The sequence below is a fragment of the Fusarium fujikuroi genome, chromosome FFUJ_chr05 (assembly GCF_900079805.1).
Source record: "Fusarium fujikuroi IMI 58289 draft genome, chromosome FFUJ_chr05".
Classification (NCBI taxonomy): domain Eukaryota; kingdom Fungi; phylum Ascomycota; class Sordariomycetes; order Hypocreales; family Nectriaceae; genus Fusarium; species Fusarium fujikuroi.
Window position 1 is genome coordinate 3,728,524 of NC_036626.1, and position 20,656 is coordinate 3,749,179.

At 49.2% G+C, this 20,656-nt stretch overlaps 5 protein-coding genes; 3 read left to right on the forward strand and 2 right to left on the reverse strand.

Annotated features, from left to right (window-relative positions):
* Window positions 1-4,217: 4,217 nt before the first annotated feature.
* FFUJ_07922 (related to COP9 signalosome complex subunit 1 (G protein pathway suppressor 1)) lies at window positions 4,218-5,852 on the forward strand (the record flags this gene model as incomplete). XM_023578230.1 has 5 exons in its annotated part: window positions 4,218-4,287; window positions 4,372-4,416; window positions 4,475-4,755; window positions 4,808-5,569; window positions 5,619-5,852. 5 exons carry the CDS (start codon window positions 4,218-4,220, stop codon window positions 5,850-5,852), a joined length of 1,392 nt encoding a protein of 463 aa, XP_023431071.1.
* A 324-nt stretch (window positions 5,853-6,176) lies between these two features.
* Window positions 6,177-7,267, reverse strand: FFUJ_07923 (related to potassium channel regulatory factor; the record flags this gene model as incomplete). XM_023578231.1 has 2 exons in its annotated part: window positions 6,177-6,500; window positions 6,551-7,267. 2 exons carry the CDS (start codon window positions 7,265-7,267, stop codon window positions 6,177-6,179), a joined length of 1,041 nt encoding a protein of 346 aa, XP_023431072.1.
* Window positions 7,268-7,594: 327 nt separating this feature from the next.
* Window positions 7,595-8,348, forward strand: FFUJ_07924 (uncharacterized protein; the record flags this gene model as incomplete). XM_023578232.1 has 2 exons in its annotated part: window positions 7,595-7,680; window positions 7,745-8,348. The coding sequence occupies 2 exons, from the start codon at window positions 7,595-7,597 to the stop codon at window positions 8,346-8,348; spliced, it is 690 nt and encodes a 229-aa protein (XP_023431073.1).
* A 193-nt stretch (window positions 8,349-8,541) lies between these two features.
* FFUJ_07925 (uncharacterized protein) lies at window positions 8,542-8,933 on the reverse strand (the record flags this gene model as incomplete). XM_023578233.1 has 4 exons in its annotated part: window positions 8,542-8,595; window positions 8,648-8,763; window positions 8,832-8,867; window positions 8,921-8,933. 4 exons carry the CDS (start codon window positions 8,931-8,933, stop codon window positions 8,542-8,544), a joined length of 219 nt encoding a protein of 72 aa, XP_023431472.1.
* A 670-nt stretch (window positions 8,934-9,603) lies between these two features.
* On the forward strand, window positions 9,604-20,050 carry FFUJ_07926 (probable splicing factor PRP8 (U5 snRNP); the record flags this gene model as incomplete). XM_023578234.1 has 5 exons in its annotated part: window positions 9,604-9,707; window positions 9,844-9,856; window positions 9,904-17,446; window positions 17,510-17,562; window positions 17,624-20,050. 5 exons carry the CDS (start codon window positions 9,604-9,606, stop codon window positions 20,048-20,050), a joined length of 10,140 nt encoding a protein of 3,379 aa, XP_023431473.1.
* Window positions 20,051-20,656: the final 606 nt, after the last annotated feature.

Here is a 20,656-nt window from a genome sequence, read left to right on the forward strand (position 1 = left end):
GGGCGGGTTTCGCGACCGAGGCGGGTACAGATGATTCGGTTTGGTTTGGCTTGAGCAACAACAGGAGAGTAACAAGCTCAGTACAAGCAACAATACTACAGCAGCGCACAACAACAGGTACTTAGTTAAACGGGGTGAGCGAACGAGAGAGGGCAGAACAACGAAAGAGTGGAGGTGGAGATGCAGAGACGGTAACTCGAACGGGCTCTCCAAAAGGACCTGAGTCTCAGTCCAGTCTGAGTCTGAGCCTGCCCGAGCCTGGGCTGGTCTTTTGGGGCTTTGGATCGGGGTCCTTCCATGGGCGGAGCCAACTACTACGGTACTTGATACCGTATTATCAGCACGGTACAGTTTGGTACCTCGGTCTTTCGCGCTCATGTCTCAATCTTAGGTGACTAGGTACTTAGTGAGAGGATGCAGATACGACAGGTGAGGCCATCTTTGAGGGTAATATTCAGGTCTCCAAAGAGACGGTAGCAGATGCTAAGATTCTACCAAGACCCAGGGCTGGCAAACAAGAGTTGCCAAAGGGATGATGAGACACAAAGGCTAGGAAATTCTAATGCCAAGCAATACCAAGGCACAAAACATGTCGAGCCAAGAGTTGAAACCAAGTAAAATCAAACGCCAGTGGATGAATGAGTGGCATGGCTAGCATGGGCACCTGAGGGAGCAGCCCAGCACGAGACGCGCAATGTCATTTCGCCGGGCCTCCAATGGCCCAAGAATGACTGTCGCTGTGAAACCGCTGCGCTCTAAGCGATCAGTATGAAAAGGAAGAACGGCAATTGGAGAGATTGCGGACGCGTCAAGAGACTGAAAGCTTGATGTTTTGAATGCGACGTAGAGCAAGGGATAATTGAGTTAAGGTTGCGGCTGTAACAGCCATGAAATAACCCGTACAGTTAGGCCAGCCAAGAAACAGAAAGCAAGAGAGGTTATTCAGCCAATTCAAAATTTAAAAATACGAATATTAATCTCAGTCGCCATCAACTCACGATGTCGGGTTGAGGAACCTCATTTTGGTGCATCACACATTGCGGCGTTGCGCAATTCTTCCAAGGGGAAATGACCGAGACGGAAGGGTTCAAGGAAAAGACGGCTTCTAAAATGCCACACTGTCCTCTAAAAGTCCTTTTGTTACTGCAGGGGGGATCGGCCTTCAAGTTTACCAGGGCAGGGAGGTGAGGTGACTTTGGGTCCAGCGTATACCTTTTAGACAGGTACCAGTTTTTTGAGTTGCTCACTATCACTGACTTACAAAAGAACCCCCCTCGTCTTGAGATAACTACAGTATCTCCATATCTCCATGCCTCATGTGTTGTTTTGTGCTGTGCTGTGCTGTGGGCTTCCCTGAGAAACCACGCGCGCAACGTCAATAATGTCCCATTACGTCGGTGAAGACTTACAGATGTCGTTGATGGTGCTTGACTAATTACCCAGATTCTCTAGAGACTATCACTTGGCGCATTGCCCAGGTGAGTCAGGTCCATGCCCCCAAATAGACTATCACCTCGTAAAACGCGTCGGTGGCTGGTCTACTGGGGCTTTTCTTCGACAATGCTTCTTCTCATCAAACAAGAAGGGATTGGAAACACGAATAACACATTGCAGTACCAACTCGTGCGCAACTACAGCGGGATCACGGCTATGACGGGACGGCGACCTCTAGAAAAGAGAAGCCATCTCCACTACTCAGGGCCCTGCCAGTGGACGGATACATCCATCAACCCCAAAGCCGCGCGGCCGCAAAATAAACTCGCAGTCAGTCTCAGGGACAGACCCCCTTTGCATTTTGGGACCAACCGGCCGCTCAGCGCCGTCGTATGCACAAGCACAAGCTGTTGCACCGGCGGATTCAAGATGGCCAGCGACTCTTTTCTTTAATGGATGCCGTTAATTGAAGCATTGAAATGAGACCGATACAACTTTCAGGGACTGCACGCTGCTGGCTGCTGTGGACAACCACTACGCCATTGATTACGCTCTGGTACTGTACCGTTCCAACGCCTCGAGTCGCGAGTACCGGTACCCAGAAAGTAATTTTAAGCACCCGCTAATTGGGGGTCGAAGACACTCACTAACTACCTAGGGGCAATGAATGAACCGTCCAGAAACGCAAAACGCTCTGGACCAACCTTGTCGTCAGCTAGATCGCATCCAATCCAATCCACTCTGACGAGACTCGCATGGCCTAGCCCGGGCAGGCTTGTGAGTGGCTGCCCTAGGCAAACCTAAGCCTCAGCGGCATAAACTTGTGGGGATTGATCTTGTTTCCGTGTTATCTGCGCTGGTCAAGCCGTGGCAAGAGTCTCTGGAGGAGAGGCCAAGAGGGTCTCGGAATCGCGAGATAAAGCCTTTGAAGATGGTGTTGACGACAGGAACCAAACGTCATTGCTTGTATCTTGTTTGGGGGTCGATTGATAGCGTTGAAGTTTGCGTGTTGATCAATGAAAATCACAGGCAACTCTATTCGCAACAGCAGTAGACCGCTCCAACTTTGTTCATACCTTATTGAGAGTCTAGTCTAATGCACCGGCTGAAGTGTGACCCAGGCTGCAGCAACGGAGACAAGCATAAGATAAACCAAACACTAATAGAGATGCTTTAATCCGTAGCGTTTACGATAAGAAGCAGGGTCCAAAATCAAAATGGTCAGATGCAGAGCGAGTGTTGGTTCTGTCTAGGTAGGTATGTACAGTACCTCTAGTACAAATTGATATTGACTGGATTTAGAAACCACCATTGCATCGGCTCCGGGAGTCACGGAAGCTGACGGACGGGATGATCCCCATTCATGTGGCTTCTGGCCCGCCACGCATGAGAACAAGGCGCCACATGCATGTTGGGTAGTGACCATTATGCAATGTGATTCGAATCCTCTTCACGTACCCGAGAATCGAATTGGGAAGATGATCACGACGACCAGATGAAGAATCTGTGCGTTAGACATGACATCACCCAACTAAAACGAACTTGACACAGAATGGATGGAGGTGGATGTATGGATCCTAACCTCAATCTCCGGCTCTCATCCGGGTTTCCTCCGTGCCCTGTCCTGCCTGGGCCCTAGCTCTAAACGGCGCAGCCGAATCAGACAGCACGCCCTCTCGCGTCTTCGCGGTTCTGATTCACTTCAGCTTCGTGGTCTATTGGTGGAAAAGGTGCCGGTGGTTCTATATCGCTCTATGGACCCATCGCTAAGCTGGAATCGTCGTGGCTCTTTGGTCCAAAAATATGCATCTCCTTCGGCCGATAAAGTCGGGTCAGAGAGCGATGAAAATTATCTGCCGTAGATTTGTGTTGCAACAAGTCTTGGCATTGGTCTTGGCGTTCAAGCTTTGTTTTGACCTCGTCTACAAAGTTTCAATCAAACTTGATCAGGCCTTGCTTGAACCTAATAAACAACGTCTGTTTTCCAGAAACATCAACTCCTGGACAAAACCAACCTAACTCAACTATAATTGAATAGAGTTAACATGTCCGGAACTAGCATTACCCTGCCAGTCACAGTATCTGCAGCCATGTTCCAGCACATTGTCTAGATTCTCTGATAATTCAGGGTCTGTTGATCGTCGTAACGTTAACTCAATGGTGAAAAGGGCTCATATTGTTCGCAACTAGGCAGGTGGTTATTTCCTGCCCGGGCCTGAATGTCGCACTCACTTTGTCCTCGTGGAGGAGCGGAAATGCTGCATTGGGACACCCATCCATGTGCTCGGCTTCAGAATATTGCTGATGTGCCAACATGCATCTGTGCCTCTGCCATGGCAGGAGAAAACTGTACGTAAAGTCTCCAGTTGAAAGTTACATGATACGTATTAATTGCCAGGAAAAGTCGCAGAACGTCATCATCAAGTCCTGAGTCAAACCTAGGGCTAGCCTTGCTGTAGTCAGAAAAGCTTCTTTTTGATCGTCAGCACTCAGCACCCCAGAAGTGATGCTGAGTGTCGTGGGAGACTCGGGACCGAATCGGCTCCCCACTTACCGCCATCCACATCCTCACCTTGGCTCACCGAAATTGACCCATGCTGCCCCGGTCTGGGTCGCCCCTCACCGAGCCTCCCCCACCTTGTCTTACCCCACTGTAGCCTAGCCTAGCAGCAAATGATTGCTATCCACCAAACTACATGTCAAGTTACAGATAGCTCTTTGTAACCATCCCTCATTGTTTAATAGGTGTGTCTGGGTGTGTATGAGCTTTGCACAGCTTCGAAATGTCCGAATCAAGTCCCTTGGCGGCTTACTTTGCCCACATGAGAAACTCGGGTGGCATCATTGTCCAAGGTTTGTTGAGCTGGTGTCGTCGGCAAAGCCGTGAATATGGGCTTCAACATGCGATTAGAATCATGTGCTGACTTGCATCTTCAGAACAACCAAAGCTCGACCTCGATCTCTATATTCAGAATTACACCGGTCAGTCAATTTGATCCCACTGGTGCCCTCTCGATGTGCCCGCTGATAGCTCATCTAGGGCGAACAAAAATCGATCGCCTCATCCACATCGGAAAGTCCTCCGTATCACTTTGTGTCGACGCGCTCAAGATTGCTATCGCTGAGATCAAGAAAGGCTCAGATGTGGCCCTATACATCGACGCTTGGGGCTGCATTCGCCTTGCCGCTCCTGACGAACCCGACGCCCAGAAAGATCAAGCATGGATTGATAGAGTCGAGCGCGAGAACAAGACGGAAGCTGCACGGCTCGAAACCCAGCTTAAGCAATACAAACACAATTTGATCAAAGAGAGCATTCGAGTGCGTGAAAATCTCAAAACTCTGTGAAAATACAACCTTCTAACTTTATTAGATGGGAAACGAAGACTTGGGTTTGCATTTTGAAAAGACCGGATATTTAGAGGCAGCAGCCGAGGCGTACACCCGCATGCGCCAGGACGTAACCACCACCAAACACATTATCGATTGCGGCGTCCACCTCGTGAACGTCTACATCGCTAGACGAGACTGGACCATGGTTCTGAACAATCTGGGTAAAATCGTCGGTGTTCAGAGTGGTGAGGAGGAACGTTTATATCAGCCATACACAAAGCTTGTCTCCGGTATTGCGCTCCTTGGTCTCAAGCACTACAAGGATGCAGCCAACAACTTTCTCCAAGTCGACTTCACCATACCGCCTGCGCAATACAACCACATCGCTAGCCCAAACGACATTGCCGTTTACGGAGGTCTCCTTGCCCTGGCGACTATGGATAGACAGGAACTTCAAAGTCGAGTCTTGGACAACCAGTCGTTCCGCTCGTTCCTAGAACACGAGTCGCACGTTCGCAAGGCCATCAGTCTTTTTGTCAATGGTAGATACTCAAGCTGTCTTGCTATTCTCGAGTCCATTCGAAACGACTGTCTCCTAGACATCTACCTACAGCGCCACGTTCTATCTCTCTACTCACAGATCCGACGAAAATGCATTGTCCAGTACTTCATACCATTCTCATGTGTCACCCTTGAGAGCTTGAACCAAGCATTTGCACAAGATGGAGAGTCAGTTGAGATGGAGCTCGTATCTATGATCCGCGAAGGAATACTCAAGGCCCGTCTAGATATCAAGGAACAGGTAGGCAACTCTTTCTTTTACCACTTGGCCACTTACTGATTCTGTATAGTTGCTCATTGCAGACCAACCCAACCCGAGACTTGAGATGCAGAAGCAGGCACTTGAGGTAGCTGCCAAGTACGAGGAGGAGGCCAAGGAGAGACTCCGTCGCATCAGCCTCATTGCCGCTGGTCTTGAGGCTGCAGGAAGGACAAAGGGACCCGGCCTTGGTGGTCGTGGAATAGATGAGCAGTGGTACGGTGAGGGTAGCGCACCGGGACAACCAGGCGCCGTCGAGGCCTAGAAATTTCGGTGTATAATGGTAAAAGATTGTCCGTCTTGGCCCTTATCAACTGACCCAGTGAAGGAGCAGGGCGAGCTGGGCATCACAACCTTAACCAAGGGTCTGCATATCGCATTACAACCCAGGCGTTAGGAATTCCTAATCACGGTTATCTACTTACGGGTATGGAACTACACTACGGTAGATTAAATGAGGCGTCAGGAGCATTCTTCGAAATCAATCATTCTATCTAATGCTGTTTTTGTGCATGTGTTTCAATTGTTCCTGTTCAAGGGGGGTATCATTATTAAGTTCGAGCCCTTGCCTCCGGCTATATACTATTCTTTAGCCCATCAACTGTCGCAAGTCTGTGGGCGGCCATCGAACTTGCGCAAAGGTCAGGCAGCGTTTGATGCTCTGAAGGTACTTGCGGGTAACCTCATCTCCCATGACATGGCCCTTCTCTCCATCATGCAGCTTCTCACGAGCGCTACGCTCGTGGATGCCTACCATGGTAACACCAATAGGCCACGCTGCCTTGCCGATACTCAGACGTAGATACCCGTCGTTGGCGTCCACGTAACGACGCTCTTGGAGAGCTTGAACGATTTCTGTAACAGGCTTGAGAATGTCGTCATCGAGTTCACCTTGCTCAAATTTGCGGAATAGCTGCAGATTGTTAGCACGCATCTTGTCTGTGGGCAATAAGGATGACTTACTGGTTTCATGTTCTCTCGCGTCTGTACCATAGCATTATATGCCGTTTTACTGGCACTTGTATCCCGCTTCTCAGCCTCCATAGCTCGCTCGTACTCTGTAAGAACCATCGTAAAGTAGCTTGCCAGTTGTCGAAATAGCCACTTCCTACCTTCCTTGTCTTTTGGTAATTCGGTGGTCACCTTCATATCCTTCTCGTCCACGAGTTCTAGCGTTGTCGGTATAGGACCCTTGGTCATGACTGTCGTCAACTTGCGATATCTTCTCAGTTTCGCAGAGTGATTCTCCCCAAACAATACAGCTGGCTCACCCAGCCCCCTCAACTTTTCAACGAGCTCCTCCTCTGGTATATCCTCGCTGGCATGCTCACCATCCTTAACGTCTTCGCTCTTGGCCTTGACCAGCTCTGGCAAACCAAGTCGCTTCCTTCGGGCGCGTTCTTCTTCAGCTTCTTGCTCTTCGCGCCTTTTGCGCATGTCCTCAGCAAGTTTGCGACGCTTCTCCTCGCGGGCGGCGTTCTCGGCGGCGGCATCTTCCTCTCGTTTGCGCTTTGCTGCTGCTTTGGCTTCTCGCTCGGCCTCAAGGGCTTTTTGTTCGGCAAGGTATGCTTCTCTTCTTTGCGCTTCGATTTCTGAACGTTTCAGGTACTTCTTTTCCTCGCTACCGGAGCTCTTCTTGCTCTTTGAGAGCTCTTTGTTCATGAGCGCTGCGAAATCCATGGCGTGGATTGGATGGCGTTTTTATCGACGTGTTGGTGTTTCCTATAGGAGCGTTGATCCAATGTTCGAATTGGTCTGTTTTTATATCGGGAGATTGCCAAGATTGCGTTGCTCATCAAAAATTTGTTGTCGCAGTCTGTAAGTGGTCAGGTCAGAGTTCACAAATTATTGACGGAGCGCGAAGTCATGATGGTTTCAGCGGATATAGATCGGTTAATTTGGATACTTTAGTTATGCCTCTCATCATTCGTAACTTAAACAACAAAGCCTCACCATAATAACAGAGTCTCCCAATTTTTCTTTTTACCTTCTTGTCAGTCTTATAAAATGTCTTCCTCTCCAGAAAAGTCACTACGCGAAGATACAACACCTTTTTTGCTACATCTCTTCTATCGTACAGGATCTCTTCACAGGTATACATGACCCCATCCAATATAGATGGCCTTAGATCCCAAGAAGTTAACGTTTTACTTATAGGCCAGATGAATTTGAGTCGCATAGTTTGCCGCCACATATACCTGTGTATACATGGTCAGACTGTACTCTGAATGAGTTGGCTCTGGAACTTGCAGGCGCCAAAAAGTCAGCGTTGCCTTCGCCCTCTGTGGGATGTCGTCTCGTATTCCAGTTGGTATTTCCAGACCTTCGAAACACCGCCGCAGTCACAAATGCTCCCCCCAAATACGGGGTTAAGGACCTCGGCAGCATTGTATTGGGTGGTGGTTCCGTAGCAGACACATCTGGTGACATTTCCATGGATGGCACAAGAGGCAGTGACGACAAAACCAAGACACTAAGCGATTGTCGATTTGTAGTTGGCGACTACATCACTTGCGCAATATTACCACCACTCTCGGATGGCTCAGTGGCGCCCGCTTCAAGCGTGCGAAGGGAGCAGGCTTCGGGTCCACATGAAGTTCGAGGAGGTCGAGATAACGGTACTGGGCGCAGGAACTCGAGAGGAGGACGGGCTGGCCGGAGGGATGATGTCGGGGGAGATTTTCCTATGGGCGATTGGAGAAGAGGCGAAAGATTACCGGACACCTCTGGTGGGCGATCAAGAGGCAGAGGGAGGTGGTAACAGACACCCAGTGCTTGATTTGATGGCGTCACGTCAATGATACCCATTTTCCATTCAATTCATCAGACATGTCACAATCTCGGCGACCATTCGTTCATTGTTGACCTCGGTTCAATTGAATCCCTACCATGGGCTCTATCCCAATCAGGGTGCTTTATATGTACACAACTCAACCCTCCAATGCCTGGCAGGTTTATTTCTCGTAAATGAGGTCGCCCTTTCGCTTCGCTCGGAAATCCCAGAGTCCCTTCACTTGTCAGCATTTCGGTCGTCGTCGCGGTTCCTACTTCTTGACTTACGTCGGTCTTGTAGGCGATGTAGCCCATGATGGCGGGGACCACGGCCACGTAAATGAAGGTGAGCCGGGCAGTTCGGGGCGTCCATCGGAAGTAATGATGGCGCGTCTTCATCATAGCTATTCACATTGTCAGGATGGGCTCGAGTCGAAAGTGTTGCCGTCGAGGACGGGGAGAAGTCACGCACCGGCATATTTGAGGTAGGCCGGGTCCGGCTTGACGTCTGCAGGGCAGCGGTTAGCATAGTTCGGAATTATTGGTATCCATTTGACCTACTGAGGTGCGCCATTTTGATTGACGGTGATCTGTGTCGTGCTAAAGTGGTTTGCGGGACGAATTGGCCGTCGTGATGTTCAGTTGAATGATGCTAACCTTGGACGATGATTGTAGCTTTGGTGATTACCTAAGTCAGTGTCTGAATTATGGCTGCTATCATTGGACAGTTCCCATCGGGATGAGGCTACCCTGTATCTTGGCCATATCTCGCATGGTAAACTACGGTCTTCTACAAGTACCACTTATTTCAGTTTATAAGTGATGCATCTATTTGTTTTAAGCTTTTAGAATTTATAGGTTTAATTCTATGGGTCCATTTCTGCTGGCTGTAACAAAACTGCTGGACGCGACAGTCATGGCTCATCTGAATGCCAAAAGCAAAGACGACTTATATACGGGTGACATTCGACAAATCTTCATAGATAGAAATCATCGCGTAGGTTATTTTTATGAATGACTTAATATCGAAGTTGAAGCTGTAGGGTTTTCTGACTTCATAATTTTCGCTATAAACTATAGAACAAGTTGGCCTTCTAACTGGAAGCGATAGTTTGGTCGTTTGAACAGAGATAGCGGCATATACAAATAGACAAAAGAATAGATGAGATTGACTCTGAACAGTAAATACTATTACAGCCCAATGGTAGAATACTAGCTAAAATTACAAAAAAGTCGCAGGCACCATGGATTGTATTCAGTATAAACTTCGACTTACACCCAAGGTGCGAGAGTCACGTGAAGAGACCCACATTGGAGCGCGTCTCAAGACCATGGCCCAGAATTTATCGTGATGAAGGCAACTTTCTCAAAAGCTCCCTACCATCTACCCCTGGTCGTGCTCGCTCAAAATCTGCGCGACCAGCATCAATTTCATCACCAAGCAACCGCGAAAAAGCAGCTACTACTAATATTAATACTGATAGCGCTTTGGAACCGGTAGCGTGACTAATCACGCGCAACGGCGCTCAGCCTAAAAGCGACAGCTTCACGATTCATTCCTTTCTCCCCAGCGCATCAAGAAACAATCATGTCGCAGCTTCCTCCGCCTCCTCCCCCAGGATGGGGGACCTCCTCCTCCTCCTCCTCCTCCGCCCTCTTCTTCGCTGCCTCCTCCTCCTTCAACCCCAGCTCCACCTCCTCCAGGTTTTCGGCCTCCAACAGACACCCAGATGGCTAAATTCGCCCAGAAAAAGAACGAATGGGTGAGGTCGCGCCGAAACCGCTTTGGGGAGAAACGAAAGGGTGGGTTTGTGCAGACCCAAAAGGCTGATATGCCTCCCGAACATCTCCGAAAAATCGTCAAGGATATTGGTGATGTCTCACAGAAGAGATTCACAAACGATAAAAGAAGCTATTTAGGGGCACTGAAGTTCATGCCACACGCAGTTCTGAAGCTCCTCGAGAACATGCCGATGCCATGGGAATCGGCGCGAGAAGTCAAGGTGCTCTATCATGTAAACGGATGCTTGACTTTGGTCAACGAGATCCCGCGTGTTATCGAGCCTGTCTTCTTTGCGCAGTGGGCTATGATGTGGACATTTATGCGCAAAGAAAAGGCCGACAGACGACTATTCAAGCGCATGCGATTCCCACCTTTCGACGACGAAGAGCCTCCCCTGTCGTGGGCCGAAAACTTGGAGGATGTTGAGCCCCTCGAGCCCATTCAAATGGAGTTGGACGAAGAAGATGACGAGGCCGTATATGAATGGTTCTACGATCACAGACCCCTTCTGGACACACCGCACGTCAACGGCCCAAGCTACAAGGCCTGGAACCTCACACTACCTCAGATGGCGACATTATTCCGTCTGAGTCGACCACTTGTTTCTGATGTCGTTGACAAGAACTACTTCTATCTCTTCGACCTTAAGAGCTTGTTAACAGCCAAGGCTCTCAACGTCGCCCTTCCTGGTGGCCCTCGTTTCGAACCACTGTACAAGGATATCGACCCTAACGACGAAGACTTCGGCGAGTTTAATGCGATTGATCGTATCATTTTCCGAAACCCCATTCGAACCGAGTTCAGGGTCGCCTACCCGTACCTCTATAATTCACTACCAAGAAGCGTTCATTTGTCGTGGCACTCACATCCTCAGGTCGTATTCAATCGTGCGGATGACCCTGATCTTCCGACGTTCCATTTCGATCGTCGCATCAACCCCATCTCGTCGCGAACCGTCGCACCCAAGAATGTGGAGATTTCCCACGAGGACGAGATATTTGGCGCTGGTAACATTGAGGAGTCCGAAGACGATGCCTTTGAGCTGCCTGCTGGAGTCGAGCCGTTCCTTGCCGACGAGGATATCGAGAATGAGAACACATCATCTGCTGTCGAACTTTGGTGGGCACCTTACCCATTTGACCGACGATCTGGACGCATGGTTCGAGCACAAGATGTGCCTCTCGTCAAACAGTGGTACCTCGAGCATCCTCCCTCGGATCGACCTCCAGTCAAGGTCCGAGTCTCGTACCAGAAACTCCTCAAAAATTTTGTATTGAATGAATTGCACAAGAAGAAGCCCAAGGCGCAAAACAAGCAGAACTTGATGCGATCACTCAAGCAAACTAAGTTCTTCCAACAGACAACCATCGATTGGGTCGAGGCTGGTCTGCAGGTTTGTCGCCAGGGTTTCAACATGCTGAACCTCCTTATCCACCGCAAGAACCTGACGTATCTTCACCTCGATTACAATTTTAATTTGAAGCCTGTCAAGACCTTGACTACCAAGGAGCGAAAGAAGTCACGTTTCGGAAACGCTTTCCATCTCATGCGAGAGATCTTGAGACTTACAAAGCTTATCGTTGATGCCCAAGTTCAGTATAGACTTGGAAACATTGATGCCTTCCAACTTGCAGATGGTATCCTGTACGCCTTCAACCACGTTGGTCAGCTGACGGGCATGTACCGATACAAATATAAGCTGATGCATCAGATTCGAACCTGCAAGGATCTGAAGCATCTCATTTACTATCGGTTCAATTCTGGACCTGTCGGTAAGGGTCCTGGATGTGGTTTCTGGGCTCCCGCTTGGAGGGTCTGGCTTTTCTTCATGCGAGGAATTATTCCTTTGCTTGAGAGATGGTTAGGAAACCTTTTGTCTCGTCAATTTGAGGGTCGCCACAGTAAGGGAGTTGCAAAGACCGTCACCAAGCAGCGTGTGGAGTCTCATTTCGATTTGGAGCTCCGCGCGTCCGTTATGGCTGATCTTATGGACATGATGCCCGAGGGTATCAAGCAGAACAAGGTCAATACCGTGCTTCAGCATTTGTCCGAGGCCTGGAGATGTTGGAAGAGTAATATCCCCTGGAAGGTTCCAGGCTTGCCTGCACCCATTGAGAACATCATTCTTCGATACGTCAAATCCAAGGCCGATTGGTGGATCTCAGTTGCCCACTACAACCGTGAGCGTATTCGACGCGGAGCTACCGTTGATAAGACTGTCGCCAAGAAGAACGTTGGTCGTTTGACTCGACTTTGGCTCAAGGCTGAGCAAGAACGCCAGCATAACCACATGAAGGATGGCCCTTACGTATCCTCCGAAGAAGCCATTGCCATCTACACAACTACCGTGCATTGGCTTGAGTCTCGCAAGTTCTCTCCTATTCCCTTCCCAAGTGTTTCTTATAAGCACGACACCAAGATCCTCATTCTTGCACTTGAGCGCCTCAGGGAGGCATATTCAGTTAAGGGCCGTCTCAACCAGAGTCAACGAGAGGAATTAGCTTTGATTGAGCAAGCATATGATAGCCCTGGAACCACATTGGAGCGAATCAAGCGATTCTTGCTTACCCAGCGAGCTTTCAAGGAAGTCAACATCGACATGAATGACAACTACAGCACCATCAACCCTGTCTATGATATTGAGCCTATCGAGAAGATTAGCGATGCTTACCTGGATCAATATCTGTGGTATCAAGCAGATCAGCGACACCTTTTCCCTGCCTGGATCAAGCCATCAGATTCCGAGGTCCCGCCTTTGCTTGTTTACAAGTGGGCACAGGGTATCAACAACCTCGACCGTGTATGGCAGACTGAGAACGGTGAATGCAATGTCATGATTGAGACGGAACTATCCAAGGTTTACGAAAAGATGGAGCTCACGCTTCTGAACTCTCTTCTCAGACTGATTATGGACCACAATTTGGCGGATTATATCACAGCCAAGAACAATGTCCAGCTCACCTACAAGGACATGAACCATGTCAACAGTTATGGCATGATCCGTGGCTTACAGTTCTCTGCATTCGTGTTCCAATTCTATGGTCTTGTACTGGATCTTCTGCTTCTGGGTCCTCAGCGAGCCAGCGAGATTGCTGGACCTCCTCAAAGCCCCAACGACTTCTTGCAATTCCGCGACCGCGAGACTGAGTCCAGTCATCCTATCCGACTCTATACTCGATATATCGACAAGGTTTGGATCTTCCTCCGATTTACTGCTGAGGAGTCTCGAGACCTCATCCAAAGATTCCTTACCGAACAACCCGACCCTAACTTTGAGAACGTTATCGGATACAAGAGTAAGAAGTGCTGGCCAAGAGATTCTCGCATGCGTCTGATGCGTCATGATGTGAACCTCGGACGAGCTGTCTTCTGGGATATGAAGAACCGTCTGCCCCGATCCGTAACAACGATTGAGTGGGATGAAAGCTTTGTCAGCGTTTACAGTCGTGATAACCCGAACTTGCTCTTCTCTATGTGTGGTTTCGAAGTCCGCATTCTCCCCAAGATTCGCAACCAGAATGAAGAATTCCCGGTAAAGGACAGTGTGTGGTCCCTCGTCGACAATACCACAAAGGAGAGGACGGCGCACGCTTTCCTGCAAGTCACCGAAGAGGATATTCAAAAGTTCAACAATCGTATTCGACAGATTCTCATGTCGTCGGGCTCTACAACTTTCACCAAGATTGCGAACAAGTGGAACACGGCGCTGATTGCACTCTTTACTTATTATCGTGAGGCGGCCGTATCGACCGTCGACCTGCTTGATACGATTGTCAAGTGCGAGACCAAGATCCAAACTCGAGTCAAGATTGGTCTGAACTCCAAGATGCCTTCTCGTTTCCCTCCTGCCGTCTTCTACACCCCCAAGGAGCTTGGTGGTCTTGGTATGATTTCGGGCTCACATATTCTTATTCCTGCCAGTGATAAGCGTTGGTCAAAGCAAACCGACACTGGCGTTACTCATTACAGGGCAGGAATGACCCACGATGAGGAGACCCTCATCCCGAATATTTTCCGATACATCATTCCTTGGGAGGCTGAGTTCATCGACTCTCAACGTGTCTGGACAGAATATTCTCAGAAACGTCTTGAAGCCAATCAACAGAACCGTCGTCTTACACTCGAGGATCTCGAAGATAGTTGGGACCGCGGTCTTCCTCGAATCAACACCCTGTTCCAAAAGGACCGAAGCACCCTGAGCTTCGATAAGGGTTTCCGAGCTCGAGCTGAATTCAAGATCTATCAATTGATGAAGAATAATCCTTTCTGGTGGACTAGTCAACGTCATGATGGAAAATTGTGGAACCTGAACGCTTATCGTACCGATGTGATCCAGGCATTGGGTGGAGTTGAGACCATCCTTGAACACACCCTCTTCAAAGCCACTGGGTTCCCTAGCTGGGAAGGTCTTTTTTGGGAGAAGGCCTGTCTTGCGTGGAATACACGCCTTTTACGTTACGATCATTCCGAGGTTTTGGTCCAAGATGTCAAAGAGGGTGACCTGCTACTCGGCCCCGATGGAGGTCCACGAAGAGCTTTCAACATCGTGAACGGTGCAGAACGTCTGTATCGTATCAAATTCGGCCATGCTAAGGAAGATCTCGTGGTTACTCCTAACCATATCTTGGTCCTTCATAAAGAACGAGCAGGCAGTAATGTCTACGATGGCCCTGCTCCTATTGAGCACCGTGCACGAATCGAGGAGCAAATTAGTGATTTGCCAGAGCCTAGCTCTGATCCTGGTGATCCAAGTCGACCAAAGAATCTCACTAAACAACGTGAAAGCTTCATGGACGCCCTCAGGAGTGCCCTGGCCGTGTTACTAAGGGCTGAGCGAAACACACAAGGACAAGGCCGCCTTCGAAATGCTCTCAATGGTACGCAAGGTATTGGAACGTGCCCAGAGTCCTACAGGGTCAGGATTCCTGGTACTGGGAGTAACTCCGTATTTCAGGTCTATGCTTGGGGTAACCCTGAGAAAGTCATTCGTGGTCATCCCGATCATCCGGTAGTCTTCTGTTCAAGCAAGGAAGAAGCGTTCGCGGCAGCGGTTGCCAAGAGTCGTGAGCTGCACGATGCAGGAGAAGTCACTCTCAGTAATCTTCGCCGCCGTTTCCTTGAAAAGTCGTCGAACGGCAAATATGGGTATATCAAACTCGACAGCAACTTGCCAGGCCTCTACCTGCATTGGAACAAGAACCGGTCAAACTTGAGGATACGAGTCTTCTATAGTGGACCAACCCAGAGGGTTGAACGTTACTTTGCCTTCCCATCACTACCAGATGGCGACAGTCTTCGTATCCAGACTGACTCTGGCCTTGACGACGGCTCCGGTGAAGACGACTCCGGTGAAGATGACTCCGAAGTGGATGACCCAACTCTGACAGCTCTGGACGCCCCGGAAATTTCTGCCAGCCGTCGTTACGATACCGTAGAGATGACCGCCGAGGAGTTTGCAGCACTGGATGCTAAAGATTGGAGCAAGTACAGACTCTTTAGGTCCCCTGGTTTCGAGTTGCTTGAGCAGCCGGTGCCCATTGACCCGTACTTTTTAGGACTCTGGCTTGGCGATGGTTCACGGTCATCGACCGTAATAATGAACAACCATGAGGCTGAGATTCGGGACTTCTTGGTTCAGCACGCTGCAGAGATTGATCTTCACCTGGTCTGGCAAGGAGGATTGAGGTACTCAACCGTAGGAACCACCACCGTCAGTGAGCGTCCTCTTCCGGCGTGCACCGTGCCCAAGCCTCTCAACCGCCCTGAGAGACGTCAGACTTGGCGCTCTATTATCAAGCAGCGTCTTGCGGCTGGGTGGACGTTCCAAGAAAACCGACTGCCCGGTGAAGCTCGTATCTGGCAACCACCAAAGCAAGCTTCTAGTGATGTGCACGATGCACAGAAACGAGTTACGAGTGTCGTAGACTCTAACGAGACAGACTCCCCGGATCGACTCTCCGCTCCCGTGTACGATGCACAGAGACGAGCTATCAGTGTCGTACCCGATTCTAACGAGACTGACTCTCAGGATCGTCTCTCCAGTCCCGTGTACGACGCACAGAAACGAGCTATGAGTGTCGTACCCGATTCCCAAGGGACTGACTCTGAGGACCGACTCTCCAGTCCTGTGCACGAAGCACAGAAACGAGCTTTAGATGTCGTACACGATTCTCAGGAGACTGACTCTCAGGACAGACTCTCCAGTCCTGTGCACGATATCAGTCCCGAGCACGATGCACAGGACCCCGAGTCTCAGAAGTCTGCTTCGATGGCCTCCGATCCACCGCAGCCTATGTCACAGGATGCTGGTTCACAGGGCCGTGGCCTACCAGAGTCAGTCAGTCTGAAGCACTTGCTGAGCAGTCCCCTGAGCTCTGCTCCGGTGTCACCTCAACGACGCCGTGTTGGTGATGTTATGCCTGACCTTGGTTCATCATTTACGTCGTCCCTAGTCTTCCGTGAACGACACTCGCCACCTGCACTGTCGATTCCCGAGGATGCTCTGTCCCAACTGAGGTCTGACGATAAGCTCATGAGTCTCGTTGGTGAGCCTGCCGTCGACGAAGAATACGACGACGACGATGCCGATAACATCGACCTCGTTGAAACTACCAGTGAGAGTATCGAATTCGATGACGAAGATGGCGAGCCCCAAAACCAACATCATACTCGCTTGCAGACAGGTGCTCGAGCCTACGGTGAACTAACTCGAGAAGAAGAGGACCGACTTGTTGAAGAGGTAACTATGCACCGTGCAGGGCCCTCTGGTGTCAACACGCTCCTTGAAGCGCTTCGTAACCTTGATCTATATACCCCGAAGTCAGTCACCGGTCATGAGCACGATAAGAAGCATATACCCACTGAGTACCTGAATAACTCACGCTCCGTTCGACTTCGTCTTCTGGCCGGCCTTTTAGACACCGATGGTTATTATAAGCCTGATGACAACATTTTCGTATTCACTCAAAGTGAGCTTTGGCACTCTAGACTATTCTGGAATACGGTCGCCCTCGCCCGTTCTCTTGGCTTCACCGTATGGACTACGAAAACAGAAGTATGGGTACCGAGGGGTACGCACAAGACTCCTCAACTAATTGCTAAAATACGAGGCAACGTCGTAGAGATCCCGTGTCTTCTCGCGCGTAAGAAGGCTTCGGAGCGTTTCGTACCGCAGAGTCATAGTTTCGTGATCAAGGATATACGGCTGGAGGAAGAAAGTACGAAATGGGCTGGTTTCCGAGTTGATCGTGATCAACTTTATCTACGACACGACTACATCGTACTCCACAACAGTGGCTTTGAAGGTATGTGCACGATGCATAATTTGAGTCACTCTACGGAACATCAGCTAACGAAGACACTTACAGAATCGATGAAATTCAAGAAATTGACTAACGCTCAGCGTAGCGGGCTTAATCAGGTCAGTTTTTATCAAGAAACTCTCAAAAATGAAGCCAAACTAACATATTTTTCTTCTCCAGATTCCCAACCGTCGCTTCACTTTGTGGTGGTCACCCACCATCAACCGAGCCAACGTCTATGTGGGTTTCCAGGTTCAGCTTGATTTGACGGGCATTTTCTTGCACGGAAAGATTCCTACTCTGAAGATCTCGCTTATCCAGATCTTCCGAGCTCATTTGTGGCAGAAGATCCACGAGTCTGTTGTTATGGATCTTTGCCAGGTATTCGACCAGGAACTGGAATCTCTCGGCATCGAAACAGTTCAGAAAGAGACTATTCATCCTCGAAAGTCTTACAAGATGAACAGTTCATGTGCCGATATCCTTCTTTTCTCTAATCACAAGTGGAATGTGACCAGACCTTCACTTCTTTACGATACCAAGGATGTTATTGAACAGACCACTACCAACAAATTCTGGATTGATGTTCAGCTCCGATATGGCGATTACGACTCACACGATATTGAACGGTACACACGTGCCAAGTATCTCGACTATACGACAGATAGTGCCAGTATTTACCCCTCAGCTACTGGTCTCATGATTGGTATTGATCTTGCCTACAACCTCTACTCTGCTTATGGCATGTACTTCCCTGGTCTCAAGGTTCTTGTGCAGCAGGCTATGGCCAAGATCATGAAGGCCAACCCCGCTTTGTACGTTTTGCGCGAGCGTATTCGAAAGGGTCTACAGCTCTACGCTTCTGAGAGTAACCAGGAGTTCTTGAACTCCCAGAACTACTCGGAGTTGTTTAGCAACCAGACACAGTTGTTTATCGATGACACAAACGTCTACCGTGTCACCATTCACAAGACCTTTGAGGGCAACTTGACAACCAAGCCTATCAACGGTGCTATTTTCATCTTCAACCCAAGGACCGGACAGCTTTTCCTGAAGATCATTCACACTAGTGTCTGGGCTGGACAAAAGCGTCTTGGTCAGCTCGCCAAATGGAAGACAGCCGAAGAAGTCGCTGCTCTGATCCGATCATTGCCTGTGGAAGAACAACCCAAGCAGCTCATTGTGACAAGAAAGGGTCTTTTGGACCCTCTCGAGGTCCACTTGCTTGACTTCCCCAATATTTCTATTCGGGCTTCAGAGCTTCAGCTTCCCTTCCAGGCAGCTATGAAGGTGGAGAAGCTTGGAGACATGATTCTGCGTGCCACTGAACCTCAGATGGTGCTTTTCAACCTGTACGACGAGTGGCTGAAGAGTATTTCATCTTACACTGCCTTCTCTCGTCTTGTTCTTATTCTGCGCGCGCTCCACGTCAACCCCGACAAGACCAAGCTCATCCTCCGACCTGACAAGACTGTCATTACACATGAGCACCACATTTGGCCATCACTGTCAGATGAGGATTGGATCAAGGTTGAAACGCAGCTTCGAGATCTTATCCTGAATGATTACGGCAAGAAGAACAATGTCAATGTCTCCAGTTTGACAACCAGTGAAGTGCGAGACATTATCTTGGGTATGGAAATCTCAGCCCCGTCAATGCAACGTCAACAAGCCGCCGAGATTGAGAAGCAACAACAAGAGCAGGCACAGTTGACGGCTGTGACGACCAAGACCCAGAATGTCCATGGCGAAGAGATCATTGTTACTACAACTTCGCAGTTCGAGCAGCAAACGTTTGCCTCCAAGACCGAATGGCGAACACGAGCTATTGCTACATCCAACTTGCGCACACGAGCAAAGAACATTTACGTCTCGTCGGTCGATAATGATCTTGACGATATCACATACGTCATGCCAAACAACATTCTGAAGCGCTTCATCACCATTGCTGACCTCAGAGTTCAAGTGGCCGGCTACCTGTACGGTTCCTCAGCCCCCGACAACGACCAGGTCAAGGAGATCAAGTGTATTGTCATGATCCCCCAGATTGGCGGCCTCCGCAACGTCCAATTACCCCAGCAACTTCCTCAGAGCGAGTTCCTCGAAGGAATGGAGCCTCTGGGTGTGATCCACACCTTCTCTGGCAGCGAACTACCTTACATGTCTGCCATGGATGTGACAGAACACTCAAAGCTCCTCGATGCGCATAATGAGTGGGACAAGACCAACACGGTCACGGTCTCGGTTGCATTCACACCTGGCAGTGTATCTCTATCGGCGTGGGGCCTTACACCGGCAGGCTACAAGTGGGGAGCTGAGAACAAGGACACACAGAGTGATCAACCTCAAGGATTTACTACAACAATGGGCGAGAAGCGAAAGCTGTTGCTGAGCCCAAGGTTCAGGGGATTCTTCTTAGTACCGGATGATGGCAAGTGGAACTACAGCTTTATGGGTAACGCGTTTGCTGGAATGGAGAAGAGGCCTGTCCACGTCAAGCTGGATACGCCACTCCCGTTCTATAGCGACCAGCACAGACCAGTGCATTTCGTTAACTTTGCGGAACTGGAGGATATTTGGGTGGACCGATCGGATAACTTTGCTTAAAGTAGTGGGTAAACGGGCGTTGTTTTATCAAAGAAGGGAGCATTTCATTTTGTAATCAATTAGTTGACCTGGGCAGACTGGGTGTATTCTTTATGCATGTTGTAAAATAGCTATGGTAAAAATGACAAGATGGAGAAATTGAAGCCGAGATAACGCATCACTTGATTTGATTAGTGACGGGATGATTTCCTGGTATGGATGGTGTTGATGACATTGGCAGAGGATTTGGATACACCATCCTCCTGATGAGCTGAACATACTTACCTTGGGTACTCTAACATGGTCGAAATTTAGGATGTGTTATCATAAACCCTAAAATTATGAATAAAATTAGACTACATTTATTTCTCGTCATAAAGTCATCCAAATAATGTATGTAGAGTTCTCTTAAGATCTAGATCGCACACTTGGACGGGATCTAGTATAGACAGAAATTGGTTTCCTTTCTTTTTGCTTTTTCTCTCTAGGGGGTGCAAAGTCTAAAAAGAAGTCATCGACATCGACCAGCGAAGATGCATGCGGATGTAGATGACGGATGACGGATGGCGACAGGGGTTCGCATAGATGACCCACGTCGATAGCCGGATAATTGACCATGTCGTTGGA